At 44.4% G+C, this 16,396-nt stretch overlaps 1 protein-coding gene across 1 annotated transcript; it reads left to right on the top strand.

The window, feature by feature from the left end:
* Nucleotides 1–385: 385 nt before the first annotated feature.
* LOC310791440 (uncharacterized protein) lies at nt 386–14,630 on the top strand (the record flags this gene model as incomplete). Its single annotated transcript, XM_083653134.1, has 3 exons — nt 386–2,014; nt 7,275–7,442; nt 13,446–14,630. 3 exons carry the CDS (start codon nt 386–388, stop codon nt 14,628–14,630), a joined length of 2,982 nt encoding a protein of 993 aa, XP_083509260.1.
* Nucleotides 14,631–16,396: the final 1,766 nt, after the last annotated feature.

Here is a 16,396-nt window from a genome sequence, read left to right as displayed (position 1 = left end):
AAGTCAACCTGAAAGTAGGCTAACTCAGAGCGACAGCACTGCTGCAGTCGACAAGTCTCTGTCTTTCTCTGGAAAGAATAATAAACTGAAGATCATCAGGCCTCAACAATACAGCAGTCTTAGACAGGTGAGTGTCATATTTACTGTTTAAACCACTGAGATATATATGTCGATGGTTTAAACAGAGAGCAGTGACACAATTGAGATGTATCCAGATAGGATTTTTCCCTGTTGTCATTTACACTGACACAGCTTAGTGCAATTTAACTACATTAAAAATGACTTTTGATAATATCACGATCAATAAATTTAATGTTTTCTCAAAATAATTATGTGTTGCAGTATTGTTATTTAACACTTTCATTTTTGGTATCAGTGTCTAGATATGTCAGCTGCCAGCAATCTCCAATCTGAAGATCAATTTCTGTGCTCCATCTGTCTGGGTGTGTTCACTGATCCAGTCTCCATACCATGTGGACACAACTTCTGCAAGAACTGTATCACTCAGTACTGGGATGTTAGTGTCCAGTGCCAGTGTCCCATGTGTAAAAAGCTTTTTCACAGAAGACCTGAGCTGCATGTCAATACTTTCATATCTGAGATGGCTGCTCAGTTCAGAAAGTCAGCTCAGATGAAAACCAGCAGCAACCCAGAGTTGAGACCAAATATGGGCCAAGAAGTTCCCTGTGACGTTTGCAGTGGAACCAAACTGAAGGCCCTGAAGTCCTGCCTGGTGTGTCTGGCCTCCTTCTGTGAGACTCACCTGGAGCCTCATCAAAAAATGGCAGGCCTGAAAAAACACCAGCTGATGGATCCTGTGGAGAACCTGGAAGACAGGTTGTGTAAAGAGCATGATAAACCACTGGAGCTGTTCTGCAAGACGGACCAGATGTGTGTGTGTCTGCACTGCACTGCTGTAGGCCACAAGTCACATGACATTGTTCCTCTGAAAGAAGAATATAAAGGAAAGAAGGCTACGCTGGGGAAGACAGAGGCTGAAATTCAGCAGAAGATCCAGGAGAGACGACTGAAGATTCAGGAGATCAAACACACGGTGGAGCTCAGCAAGGAAGATGCAGACAGAGAGATAGCAGACGGTGTGCAGGTCTTCACTGCTCTGAGGCAGTCTGTGGAGAGAGGCCAGGCTGAGCTCATTGAGATGATTGAGGAGAAGCAGAAAACAACAGAGAAACAGGCTGAAAGCTTCATCGAAGAGCTGGAACAGGAGATCTCTGAGCTGATGGAGAGAAGTGCTGAGGTGGAGCAGATCTCACACACTGAAGACCACCTCCAGCTCCTCCAAAGCTTCCCATCCCTGAACACTCCTCCACACACCAAGGACTGGACAGAGGTCAGTGTCCATTGCTCCTCATATGAGGGGACTGTGAGCAGAGCTGTGGGTCAGCTGGAGGAGACTCTCAGGAAGCAGATGGAGAAGCTGCTTGAGCTGAAGAGGGTCCAGCATTATGCAATGGATGTGACTCTGGATCCTGATACAGCACAAGTCTGGCTCATCCTGTCTGATGATGGGAAACAAGTACATCATGGTGATGTAAAGAAGAATCTCCCAGACAACCCAGAGAGATTTTATCCTTGTCACTGTGTCGTAGGAAAGCAGAGCTTCTCTTCAGGAAGGTTTTACTATGAGGTTCAGGTTAAAGGGAAGACTAACTGGCATGTAGGAGTGGTCAGAGGGTCGATCAACAGGAAGGGAAGCATCACACTGAGCCCAAAGAAAGGCTACTGGACCATATGGTTGAGAAATGGAAATGAGTACGCAGCTCTTGCTGGCCCTGCTGTCCTCCTCTCTCTGAAGATGAAGCCTCAGAAGGTGGGGGTGTTTGTGGATTATGAGGAGGGTCTGGTCTCCTTTTATGATGTAGATGCTGCAGCTCTTATCTACTCCTTTACTGGCTGCAGCTTCACTGAGAAACTCTACCCATACTTCTGTCCCTGTAATAATGAAGGTGGTAAAAACTCCGCCCCTCTGATCATCTCTCCTGTCAATCACACAGATTAGACTAATCATCAAATGTACACATGCTTTGACTTGCAAGTGCAAACAAACACTTTGACTTATCTTAGATACATTTGTTCTTTCAACAGAGCTCTCCACTGAGAGGAGAAGACAAACTCTCTGTCTGTGGGAAAAAACAGTAACTACTAATGTAACTTGTCTCCTTATACCTTTGTTCTCCTTGGCCAAATGATTTAGTTTTATAATGAGAGAGAAAAAACAGTACAGCTAAACAAATGTTAAACTGCAGATTCTGGTTAACATGGTAAATTCTGTACTTTGTTTATATCCTGTTTTTTCTTTTATGTGTGATATATACTTGTTGCAGCAAACAGGAGGAATCATAAAATGTCATTGAATCTAATCACTATTACAGGAGTGTGAAAATTACAATTTTCTTGTTTCATGGCAACATGTCCAGGATATGAACTACAAGGTGATTACTCTCATAGCAGTGTATACTGAGCATTTTAATAATACACAATTACTAAAGAGCATTTGATTGAAAAAGAGACGATTCTGCAATCGACTGTACTGCAGATCCATTTTTCGTTTGTTTTCCACATTTCTCTGCATTACTGTATGTTTGGTTTTCTGCTATACCCATTGTAGCGCCATCTAGGGGTGCATTTTGCATCATTACCTGTGAGTTCACTGGCTTTCTGCTCAGGTGTTTGCAATCATCTCATGCTAAATAGGGGAAACCTTGTGGCCGTACCCTGAAGAAGGCTGTTTGTGCCGCTACGTGTGGGTCATGTCCCAGCTCTTTTAACATGCACTAGCTATGTTTTCAAACCTTTCAAAAATGATATAGCCATCTACAATAAATAAAGGCTTTTTACTTTCTGCCAGAAGAGTTCCTTTGGACCTTTCTTTTTTGAACCTACTGTACTGTATGTTTACTGAAATAAATAAAACCCAATAGAAAGAGCTTGTATGGTTACATGACTGTTAAGTCAAGTCAAGTCAAGTTTATTTGTATAGCCCTAATTCACAAGCATGTCTCAGAGGGCTTCACAGAAAATATGTCTAGCTAATTCTAGCTGACACAACAATAGCAATTACAGTAGTAACACATTGAACAATCATAATGATAGAGAAATATAGAAAATGTAGAAATATAGAATATAATGTTATCTGTTATCTTCTGCATAGGCTACTTAATTAATAATAATCAGGAACTTAACTGGGAGACAATGCAACATGTGGTCCCATTTAAGAGCTTACAGGCCAAAAAGGTCATTCTGCTCATTTTTTATTCAACTTTTTACATTTTATTATCTTATCTTATCTAACTACTCTTCAGTCCTCAGCAGCTATGGGAGTGTAGGGGGTGATGGAGGCTACAGCTCTGGTGAAAAGCTGTTCTTCAGTCTGTTTGTTCGGGCTTTGATGGCTCTGTATCTCCTCCACGATGCTGAGGGGACAGAGGATCCAACAGAGAGATAGCAGACAGTGTGCAGGTCTTCACTGCTCTGGTTAATTGGTTATGCATATATATGCACGTGTGTGTGTGTGTGTGTGTGTGTGTGTGTGTGTGTGTGTGTGTGTGTGTGTGTGTGTGTGTGTGTGTGTGTGTGTGTGTGTGTGTCAAGTCAAGTCAAGTCAAGTCAAGTTTATTTGTATAGCACATTTCATACACAGAGGCAATTCAAAGTGCTTCACATAAAATGGTTGACAGGAAAAGAAAAGAAAAGAAGAGTGTGTGTGTGTGTGTGTGTGTGTGTGTGTGTGTGTGTGTGTGTGTGTGTGTGTGTGTGTGTGTGTGTGTGTGTGTGTGTGTGTGTAGTACATTACTGAGGAAGTCCATGTAAAAACCACACGTTTTATAGCTGCTTTACAAATCTCTTTTTTTCTTCTTCTTTTTCAGTTAAGTTGAAGCATTTCACAGTTTTGAGTTGTGTGCGATTCGTTTTGGGGGAAATATAAATCCATGAACAGCTGCAGAGGAGTGACAACAAAACTGATAGGACGATTCTCTTTTCCCTTCCTCCATCCAGGAAGGTCAATGTCCAAAAGTGACTGAGGCAACAAAACACTTACTGCAATCAGATGAACAACTGCAGTCAGAGGCGAAGCAACACTGGACTGGAGAGACAGTGTTTCAACGTCACATTCCTGAAGTGAAAGTAAAAAGTAACTCAGAGAGACAGACAGACAGACAGCATTGCTGCAGTCAGGAAGTCTCTCTTTTGAGAAAGAACTAAATAATAAAGCTAAGGTCATCAGGCCTTTCTCAACAATACAGCAGTGGACTCTGGATGAACGCAGGAGAATCAACAGCAGATCATATTGACTGTTTCAACACTTCAACAGAGAGCACGCAGTGACACATTATTGAGCTGTATCCAGATGGGCCGGTAACGCATCGCGGGAGCCATGGCTCCAATCACCGCTTAAAGGAGAATTCCGTTTTCTTTTTACACCCCAGACCTGATTTCCAGCTTATGATGTTTAAGTCACCCTGACAACTTCGCTTTGATTAGCATCAGCAGAAACGATAATCAGCTTCAACTGCGACCTCAAAACGAGGAAAACAGGGCATGCAAAATGCCTGTATTTATGTCTTGTAAATAGCTTATTTTACTCTATTACTCTATTTACCTTGTGGACCATTCCCTCTCCTTCTCCCTAGTATTCAGTCAGAATACTAGGGTTTCAGTCAGAGGCTCCGTCAGAGGCTCCGTCAGCTTCCCTGCAGCAAGGACCGTTACAGGAGGTCTTTCGTACCCACCGCAATAACAATTTACAATAACTCCTGGACACGCAGAGAGAGGAGGGCCCTCCTCTCCCTACCGCCCTCCTGAACATTGAATCCAATGCACTGTGCACATGCCCACATTGCACACTCACTATGTATAGTATGTATAGTCATATCAATCATTATATAAATAACAAATGTACAGCTTTAGTTTAGCTTCTTGTCTTGCCTCTGAACCTGGGCGGTCGCAAATCCTCCCTCTCCTGCTCCTGCACCTTTTTCCCTCTGCCTGCAACACCACGCTAGCCGGAGCAAACTTGCATTTGTCTATACGAAATGACAAACATGGATTTATTGGATTTAAGCTGGTCTCAACGCAAATCAACTAAACTTTGAGGAAAGCGAGGTCTGGGGAGCCCCCACCCTCTGCCCAGACGGATTTTCGCCGCGGGGTACGGGAAGACAGCAGCGATTGACCCAAGGCTGTGACGTCATGAAAATTGAGATGGGCGGTCAGTGAATTTGAACTGTGAAAAATGGATTATACCTGGATTATATCACGGAAATTTCCACTGATCTGCATAAGGAATGAACTTATGTTGGGATTCCAGAGACTTAAGACCTGTTCTGTTTGGTCTGTGTGACCTGATAGGAATTCAGGCAACCAAAACATTTTCATCCTAATCTGGACTCGGAGCTGCCAAGGACGCAGCCGAAATTCCTCTCCTGATATCTACGAATGCAACTGCGCTCATCCACCCTCCACCCTCCCCCTGACACCTGTTGGACTCGAGGCCGTCACCATAGCGACCAGCTATGTTTCGCTCACCATCCGGGAAGACGACTCCCCCTATCAGGCTCACTAGCACACACAAGGACAATTGGACATTCACAGACTCTCAAACACACACGCACACACACACACACACAGCCCCCCCCCCCCATGCCGCCTTGTTCCAGCCTGGCTCTTGCAATCTTTCCTCCACGCTTCATCCTCACCCCCCCCCCTCCTTCCCTCGTTCTCATCTGAATGGGGCCATATAGATGGAGGCTGCTATGAGCGATAGCATAGCCCCCAGTCCTGTGTGAGCGAGCTTCTCCCCCCCCCTCCCACTGCTAAACCCCCGTTCCGCAAACCCACTCCTCCCCCCCCCCTAGTATTTCTTGTTTCTCTGTGTATGTTAAGTCCTTACATATAACAACAAATGTTTATGTATTGTATAATAGTCAAGTGTGCCATTATTCCTATTCAAATCTAGTAATAATGTTAAAAATAGTCTTAATTTGAGTATAGAAGGTGATATCCATTTGTGTGTTTTTTTTTTTGTCCCTCTGTTGTTTGTAGAGGACCGCAATGGAAATAAGCCAATGGCTTTATTGTGTTTTTATCCTCGGTGATTGTCTGTGTTTTCCCTGTATTGTTGACATTCACCCAATAAATCAATCAATCAATCAAAAAAAAAAAAATAGAAATAATAGAAATAGAAATAATAGTATTATTCAATACTATTTAGGAGTATTTAGTTGATTTGATTTAATTTACCTACAGTTTCTGGGAAACGTAAGATGTAAAGGCGGTGGAAGTAAAGTGGTATATATTGTATATTGTATATTTTCGCGTATTGGTTTGTTTCTTTTCTTATTGCAATATTTTAATACTGCTGTTTCTGCACCTTACCTTAGTTGTGTAACTTTTTTTATTTGTGTAACTTTTTTTTTATTGTTTAATTGTTTAATGTCATTGATGCTCTTGTCATTGATGCTCTTGTTGCTGTCATTGATGCTACTGCTGCTGTAACGCCAGAATTTCCCCTCGGGGATGAATAAAGTACTCTATCTATCTATCTATCTATCTATCTACTCGCCCGAGCTCCGCCACCATGTCTTACCCAAAATGAACCGAATCCTACTGGTGACATCATCACTGATGACATCACAATTGCTTGAGTGACATCACTGCTGACATCATCATCGAGTGCTCGAGTGACATCACCAATTCTATCAATAAGTGATATCATCAGTGATGTCATAACTCCTTCCCTGCAGAGGTTGTAAAAGGGGCGCCTAGCTTCACGCTTTTACTTTTGGTTTCAGTGTCTAGATATGTCTGCTGCCGAATATCTTCTATCTGAAGAGCAGTTTCTGTGCTCGATCTGTCTTCATGTGTTCACTGATCCAGTCTCCACACCATGTGGACACAACTTCTGCAACACCTGTATCAAACAGCACTGGGATATCAATGCCCCATGCCAGTGTCCCATGTGTAATGAGAGGTTTGACAGAAGACCTACGCTGTGGGTCAATACTTTCATCAAATCAATATCGGAGAGGGCTGCTCAGTTCAGAAAGTCAGTGAGTAGTAGGCCTAAGACAGAGGCTGAAATTCAACAGATGATCCAAGAGAGACAACTGAAGATTCAGGAGATCAAACACTCCATAGAGGTCAGCAAGGAAGATGCAGACAGAGAGATAGCAGACGGTGTGCAGGTCTTCACTGCTCTGAGGAGGTCTGTAGAGAGAGGCCAGGCTGAGCTCATTGAGACGATTGAGGAGAAGCAGAAAACAACAGAGAAACAGGCTGAAAGCTTCATCGAAGAGCTGGAACAGGAAATCTCTGAGCTGGTGAAGAGAAGCGCTGAGGTGGAGCAGCTCTCACACACTGAAGACCACCTCCACCTCCTCCAAAGCTTCCCATCCCTGAACACTCCTCCACACACCAAGGACTGGACAGAGGTCAGTGTCCATCGCTCATCATATGAGGGGACTATGAGGAGAGCTGTGGCTCAGCTGGAGGAGACTCTCAGGAAACAGATGGAGAAGCTGTGTGCTGATGTTGAGCTGAAGAGGGTCCAGCAGTATGCAGTGGATGTGACTCTGGATCCTGATACAGCAAACGCCTGGCTCATCCTGTCTGATGATGGGAAACAAGTAACACGTGGTGATGTAACAAAGAATCTCCCAGACAACCCAGAGAGATTTTCTCCTTGTCCCTGTGTCTTAGCAGAGCAGAGCTTCTCTTCAGGGAAGTTTTACTATGAGGTTCAGGTTAAAGGGAAGACTGGGTGGGATGTAGGAGTGGCCAAAGGGTCGATCAACAGGAAGGGACACATTGCACTGAGCCCAGAGGATGGCTACTGGGTCATATGGTTGAGAAATGCAAATGAGTACAAAGCTCTTGCTGGCCCTACTGTCCTCCTCTCTCTGAACATGAAGCCTCAGAAGGTGGGGGTGTTTGTGGATTATGAGGAGGGTCTGGTCTCCTTTTATGACGTAGATGCTGATTCAAGATTCAAGATTCAAGATTCAAGATTCAAGATTCAAGATTTTTATTGTCACTCCATGGTACAAGTACCACGTGTGAAATTCTTGTGCAGTGGACTCCGTTTACGACATAGTACAAATAGGCAACAGGCAATAAGTAATAGGCAATAAGAATAGGCATCAATAGGCAATAAGACAGCAATAAGGCAATAAGAAATAGGCATCTATAAGCAATAAGACAAGTCGGTGGCTTATACGACAGTGGCATATTCATTGCACATATGTGCACATGTCATGTGCATACGTTAGACGTGTTCAGACATTCCAAATTCGACGTTTTATACATACATGTGCAAATAGCATGTACCTTATTAAACATACACTTAAATTTACAATTAAACGTTAGGCACCTTATTAAACATACACTTAAATTTACAATTAAACGTTAGGCATCCGTAATAGTAGCAGCTGCAGTACGGTACGGTACGACTACTGCACTATTTGTGCATATTTAGGAGTCTCGTGGCCTGCGGGAAGAAACTGTTCCTCAAGCGATTTGTGCGTGTTTTTGGAACCCTGTATCTCCTCCCTGAGGGTAGCAGGGAGAACAGGCTGTTGTGGGGATGGTTTGTGTCTTTGATGATCTTCAGGGACCTCCTGAGGCACCGCTGGTTGTACAGTTCGTGCAGTTCTGGCAGTTCACCTCCTGTTACGTGCTGGGCCGCGCGCCTCACCCTCCGTAGCGCTCTGCGGTCCATGGTGGTACAGTTCCCGTACCAGGCGGTGAAGCCGCCTGTCAGCAGGCTTTCAATGGTGCCTCTGTAGAAGTCCCCGAGGATTTCTTTCCTCAGCCCGAATTTCTTCAGGCGCCTGAGTCCGTGTAGTCGCTGTTGGGCCTTTTTGACAACAGTGGCGGTGTGGCCGGCCCAGGTCAGGTCCTGGTGGATGTTGACTCCCAGGTACTTGAAGCTGTCCACCCTTTCCACCACTGTGCCGTTGATGGTGATTGGGGGGTGTGCGCCCCCCCCTCTCCTGTAGTCTACAATGATCTCCTTGGTCTTGGAGACGTTCAGGGAGAGGTGGTTGTCCTGGCACCATTGTTCCAGTACCCCCACCTCCTCTCTGTAGGCCGTCTCGTCGCCCCCCGAGATCAGCCCCACGACCGCTGTGTCGTCTGCAAACTTCACAATTGTGTTTGAAGTTTGAGTCGCCACGCAGTCGTGGGTGTAGAGGTCGTACCAGAAGGGGCTGGAGACGCACCCCTGGGGCGCTCCTATGCTAATGGTCAGTGGGGAGGAGGTGAGGTTGCCCACCCTCACCACCTGGCGGCGGTCTGTCAGGAAATCCAGGATCCAGTCGCACATTGCCGTGTTTAGTCCCAGATCCCTGAGTTTGCTTACCAGCCTGGAGGGTACTATGGTGTTGAATGCTGAGCTGTAGTCCACGAACAGCATTCTTACATAGGTGTCCTTCCCCTCCAGGTGGGACAGGGCGGTGTGGAGCACGTGTGCTACTGCATCCGCTGTGCTCCTGTTGGGGCGGTATGCAAATTGCAGCGGGTCGTGGAGCTGGTGGGGGGGGGGGGAGAGGGGGGAGGGTGGTGGTCGGGGGGAGGAGGAGGGATGGTGGTCGGGGGGGGGGATGAAGGGTGGACGGAGAGGGGGGGGATGGTGAGGGGGGAGGGGTGGCAGGGGGGGGAGGGGAGATTCTGGTTAATATGGTAAATTCTGTGCTTTATTGATATCCTGTTTTTCTGTTATGTGTGACTTGTTGCAGCAAACACGGTGAATCATAAAACATCAATCTAATCACTATTACAGGAGTGTGAAAATTAAAATGTTTCCTGTTTCATTGTAACATGTCCAGGGTATGAACTACAAGGTGATTACTCTCATAGCAGTGTATATATATACTGAGCATTTTAATAATACACAATTACTAAAGCGCATTTGATTGAAAAAGAAAGAATTCTGCAATCTACTGTACTGTATGTTTACTGACATAAATAAAACCCAATAGAAAGAGCTTGTATGTTACATGACTGTTATCTTCCTGTATAGGCTACATTTATTTGATGTTTGACTACTATGCCCTCTACCGAGTGCCCTCTAGTTTGCTCTGTATTTCTTTTTGATTTTTCCCCATTGTCTCCCCAATTATACTTGGTCAATAACAATTTTCTCCAACTAAATGAGGATAAGACAGAGATTCTCTTAGTTGGCTCCTGTCAATCTGACACGTGTCTCTCTGAGTCTCAATCCTCTCAATCATCTGCCACACCCCTTTTCGCTTCCCTGGGGAAATGATTGACAGCTCGTCGGGCGCCATCTCAGCCAGGTCTGAACCAATCACAGCCCAAACATTCTACACCTGTGTGAAGGCTAGCCAATCCCTCAGATGGGTGACGTTGACTGACATTTACTCCACTGGCGCAACTGAAATTAAAGTACCTAAATAATGTGACCTTATCAGCTGTTTATGACTCATATTCATCTGACCATCGACAGCTCGCAAATAACGTGACATGTGACCATCACAATATCTTTGTGGAACATGATGATAAACTGAATATCATTAGGTGTTGGACTGTTAGTCAGACAAGACTAGACACTTGAAGATGTCACCTTGGACTGTGGGGAACTTGAACAGATGTTTTTCATATTTCTGACATTTTATGGACAAAACGATTAACCGGTGATGGAGACAATCATCAGTAAGTTAACTGGGAGACAATGCAACATTTGACAAGAGGTCCCAGATTTGCTTTATTTTAAGGGGTTAGGGGCCAAAAAAGGTTGGGAACCACTGCGTTAGGTCATTCTGCTTATTTTTTATTAAACTTTTTACATTTTGTTCCTCTTTTCTGTTGTTTGTCTTCATTCTGTCAGTGTTTTGCATTAGAAGCATCCTTGACTTTCACAGCCTCGAGTCTGTTTCCCCCACATGTTCTGCTGAGGTTGATGCTGTTCAGCAGCTTCCAGCCGGATCCGAGTACGCTCCAAAGTCCAGTTCAGTTCTGCTTAGGGCCCCCAGATGTACAAGCTGTGGGTTACAATCCTGTTTGATTGACAGAACTGTCTGAGATTGGGTTTTCAAATCACTGTTGGGATTTGTCATGGAGATGAACAGAGACTGTGTGCTTTTAGACAAAGGAGAGGCTGTAGTAGGACAGTCTCAGGCCTAAAGTCCATGCAGGTGTGGTAACGGTTTGGATTAAAAACCCCAGTCTCTCATTGGACCAGATCCACCAGGAGGCGGGGAATTCCCTATGACATCACTAAACACATGTAAATGATATACAGGGATTGGGGAACATGCAGAGGAAGAGTGAGAATAAATACAGCACACTGATACTGTGAAGAACATTGGGAATTTCTCTTTCCATCATCCAGAGAGGTCAAAGGTGTCATGTGATCATTTACAACAGTGAGTGAGAAAACATAATGCATAAGACACTTTATTTGTCATTGTAGGCATATAACAAAGGGTACAAACAAGATAATAAAAGGTTAGGCTATTGCATAAGTTAGATGTTCAATAATAAAGTGTTGGCATGCAAGATGACAAGATAAAATCAAGATAATAAAAAGCTATTGCACAACAAGTTAGATGTACGTAATAAAATGTTGGAGTGCATTAGCAGCACTTTGGTGGTGGATGGGAGAAGCTAACTCAGTATAGTCTTCAGTCCTCAGCAGCTATGGGAGTGTAGAGGGTGATGGAGGCTACAGCTCTGGTGAAAAGCTGTTCTTCAGTGTGTTTGTTCGGGCTTTGATGGCTCTGTATCTCTTCCCCGATGACGAGGGGACAAACAGACTGTGACCTGGGTGGGCGGGTCCTTAATGATGTTGCTATCCTTCTTTTTTTATTACTTTATTCCAGGTTTTAATATTAGAGGTTTACAGTTTCATCAGTCATTTAATTCATCCTGCCACAGTTATAATATATATGTGTGTGTGTGTGTGTGTGTGTGTGTGTGTGTGTGTGTGTGTGTGTGTGTGTGTGTGTGTGTGTGTGTGTGTGTGTGTGTGTGTGTGTGTGTGTGTGTGTGTGTGTGTGTGTGTGTGTGTGTGTGTGTGTGTGTGTGTAGTACATTACTGAGGAAGTCCATGTAAAAACGACACGTTTTATAGCTGCTTTACAAATCTCTTTTTTTCTTCTTCTTTTTCAGTTAAAGGCCGGGTTTACCGTGGGGAACATGAATATATATTAATTCTTAAAAAATCTTAAATTTCGAATCCGTTGAAATTTTTGAAATTGCTTGTTCACAGCCAGAGAAAAAAAAAAATGAAAAAAAAAAAAAAAAAAAAAAAATGGGCCAGGTGACGCGTTTCGACGCGAAACGCGTCACCTGGCCCAATTTTTTTTTTTTTTTTTTCATTTATTTTTTTCATTTATTTTGGAAATATAAATCCATGAACAGCTGCAGAGGAGTGACAACAAAACCGATAGGACAATTCTCTTTTCCCTTCCTCCATCCAGGAAGGTCAATGTCCAAAAGTGACTGAGGCAACAAAACACTTACTGCAATCAGATGAACAACTGCAGTCAGAGGCGGAGCAACACTGGACTGGAGAGACAGGAGTGTTTCAACATCACATTCCTGAAGTGAAAGTAAAAAGTAAGTCAGAGCGACAGACAGACAGACAGCATTGCTGCAGTCAGGAAGTCTCTCTTTTGAGAAATAAATAAATAATAAAGCTAAGGTCATCAGGTCTTTCTCAACAATACAGCAGTCGACTCTGGACGAACGCAGGAGAATCAACAGCAGATCATATTGACTGTTTCAACACTTCAACAGAGAGCACGCAGTGACACATTATTGAGCTGTATCCAGAGGGGCCGGTAACGCGTCGCGGGAGCCATGGCTCCAATCACCGCTTAAAGGAGAATTCCGTTTTCTTTTTACACCCCATACCTGATTTCCAGCTTATGATGTTTAAGTCACCCTGACAACTTCGCTTTGATTAGCATCAGCAGAAACGATAATCAGCTTGAACTGTGACCTCAAAACGAGGAAAACAGGGCATGTGAAATGCCTGTATTTATGTCTTGTAAATAGCTTATTTTACTCTATTACTCTATTCACCTTCTACCTTCTACCTTCTACCTTCCACCATGTCTTACCCAAAATGAACCAAATCCTACTGGTGACATCATCACTGATGACATCACAATTGCTTGAGTGACATCACTGCTGACATCATCATTGAGTGCTCGAGTGACATCACCAATTATATCAATAAGTGATATAATCAGTGATGTCATAACTCCTTCCCTGCAGAGGTTATAAAAGGGGCGCCTATAGCTTCACGCTTTTACTTTTGGTTTCAGTGTCTAGATATGTCTGCTGCCAAATATCTTCTATCTGAAGAGCAGTTTCTGTGCTCCATCTGTCTTCATGTGTTCACTGATCCAGTCTCCACACCATGTGGACACAACTTCTGCAAAACCTGTATCAAACAGCACTGGGATATCAATGCCCCATGCCAGTGTCCCATGTGTAATGAGAGGTTTGACAGAAGACCTACGCTGTGGGTCAATACTTTCATCAAATCAATATCGGAGATGGCTGCTCAGTTCAGAAAGTCAGTGAGTAGTATGCCTAAGACAGAGGCTGAAATTCAACAGATGATCCAAGAGAGACAACTGAAGATTCAGGAGATCAAACACTCCATAGAGGTCAGCAAGGAAGATGCAGACAGAGAGATAGCAGACGGTGTGCAGGTCTTCACTGCTCTGAGGCAGTCTGTGGAGAGAGGCCAGGCTGAGCTCATTGAGATGATTGAGGAGAAGCAGAAAACAACAGAGAAACAGGCTGAAAGCTTCATCGAAGAGCTGGAACAGGAAATCTCTGAGCTGATGAAGAGAAGCGCTGAGGTGGAGCAGCTCTCACACACTGAAGACCACCTCCATCTCTTCCAAAGCTTCGCATCCCTGAACATTCCTCCACACACCAAGGACTGGACAGAGGTCAGTGTCCATCGCTCCTCATATGAGGGGACTGTGAGGAGAGCTGTGGCTCAGCTGGAGGAGACTCTCAGGAAACAGATGGAGAAGCTGTGTGCTGATGTTGAGCTGAAGAGGGTCCAGCAGTATGCAGTGGATGTGACTCTGGATCCTCATACAGCACAAGCCTATCTCATCCTGTCTGATAATGGGAAACAAGTACATAATGGTGATGTAATGAAGAATCTCCCAGACAACCCAGAGAGATTTTCTCCTTGTGTCATGATCTTAGGACAGCAGAGCTTCTCTTCAGGAAGGTTTTACTATGAGGTTCAGGTTAAAGGGAAGACTCAGTGGAATTTAGGAGTGGTCAGAGGGTCGATCAACAGGAAGGGACAAATCACACTGAGCCCAGAGAATGGCTTCTGGATGATAGGGTTGAGAAATGGAAATGAGTACCAAGCTGCTGCTGGCCCTGCTGTCCTCCTCTCTCTGAAGATGAAGCCTCAGAAGGTCGGGGTGTTTGTGGATTATGAGGAGGGTCTGGTCTCCTTTTATGACGTAGATGCTGCAGCTCTTATCTACTCCTTTACTGGCTGCAGCTTCACTGAGAAACTCTACCCATACTTCTGTCCCGCTCCTAATGAAGGTGGTAAAAACTCCGCCCCTCTGATCATCTCTCCTGTCAATCACACAGATTAGACTAATCATCAAATGTACACATGCTTTGTTTTGTCAGGTAATTGTTTGACTTGTCTTAGATACATTTATTCTTTCAACATAGCTCTCCACTGAGAGAGAGGAGAATTAGACAAACTCCCTGTCAGTGGGGGAAAAACTACTAATGTATCTTGTCTTCAAATACCTTTCTTCTCCTTGGCAAAATGATTTGGTTTGATCATGATAGAGAGAAAAAAACTGTACAGGTAAAGAAATGTTAAACTCCAGATTCTGGTTAATATGGTAAATTCTGTATTTGTATAGTTTTTTTATAGTTAGTTTTTTTTTCTATAGTTTTTTTTTCTATAGTTTTTCTTTTATTTGTGATATACGTATAGGCTACTTGTTGCAGCAGACACGGGGAATCATAAAACAAATTAATCTAATCACTATTGCAGGAGTGTGAAAATTACCAATTTTCCAGGGGATTAATTAAAAGGTGATTACTCTCATAGCAATGTATATATATACTGAGCATTTGTTGTTTGTTTTAAAATACATACTACAGCATGCGCTAGGACGCGTCATCAGTGATGTTATCTGGGGTCGTAAGGTGTTTCGGGTCTGTCAACATCATACACCCTCGCCCAGTAGATCCAGCCGAGGCCAATTAAGACCCCGACCCGCGTCCCAGAAGCTGCTCACGGATCAGCCTTCCTACTCTGTCTGCAACGTTGCCCGCGGAAGGGTTGTACACCCCTATCCGCTGCAATAGAGCTAGCGCTACACCGCAGTATTGGCCCTTCGGTGCATGGAGGATCTAGGCTCTGTGGGTAACTCCCAGCCGCGCTCCTCCGTCTCACCAGACCCTCACGGGGCAAAGGCAATCCAGAGGCTGAGAGGATGCCTACAGGACGCCTCAAGAGGGCCTGTGCGCTGCACATCATTCGCCTGCGCCGAGCACCTCGCTCTAGCCTGAAGGACCCCAGGCCACGCCGATCTGCACAGATTTTCAGGAGGCTAATCCGTACCATTTGTGGATTTCTCCCTTACGAGAGAGCCAGGCTGGGGTGCTAAACCCATCCCGTACCGAATGCCGTCTCTCCGACCGTCAACTGTCTCTCCAGCTCGTCACCAATCTATACTTGGTTGTCACCTAGTCTATTCCTAAGTGTCACTGACCCGGGGAGCCAGGATTCTATGTTTTAAAATACATACTACAGCATGCGCTAGGATGCGTTATCAGTGATGTTATCTGAGGTCCTAAGGTGTTTCGGGTCTCTCAACATCATACACCCTCGCCCAGTAGACCCAGCCGAGGCCAATTAAGACCCTGACTCGTGTCCCAGAAGCCGCTCACGGATCAGCCTTCCTACTCTGTCTGCAAAGTTTCCCGCGGAAGGTTTGTACACCCCTATCCACTGCAATAGAGCTAGTGCTACACCGCAGTATTGGCCCTTCGGTGCATGGAGGATCTAGGCTCTGTGGGTGACTCTCTCATGATAGAGAGAAAAAAACTGTACAGGTAAAGAAATGTTAAACTCCAGATTCTGGTTAATATGGTAAATTCTGTATTTTTTTGAATATATCCTGTTTTTCTTTTATTTGTGATATACGTATACTTGTTGCAGCAGACACGGGGAATCATAAAACAAATTATAGCTGCTGCGCAGCAATGGGTCGTGGCCGGGCAAGTCTCAAGGCTTTGATGATAGACCATACGGTTCAGAAGTTATGGACCAGAATGTAAAGAGGGCTGTTATAGCTCCACCATCTGCTCAATTTGTGTAATTCTTTCGTGTAGAATA

This window comes from Poromitra crassiceps (genome assembly GCF_964638095.1).
Source record: "Poromitra crassiceps genome assembly, chromosome: 16".
Taxonomy (NCBI): Eukaryota; Metazoa; Chordata; class Actinopteri; order Beryciformes; family Melamphaidae; genus Poromitra; species Poromitra crassiceps.
Note: the sequence above shows the minus strand (reverse complement) of the source record. Positions and strands in the feature narration are given on the sequence as shown.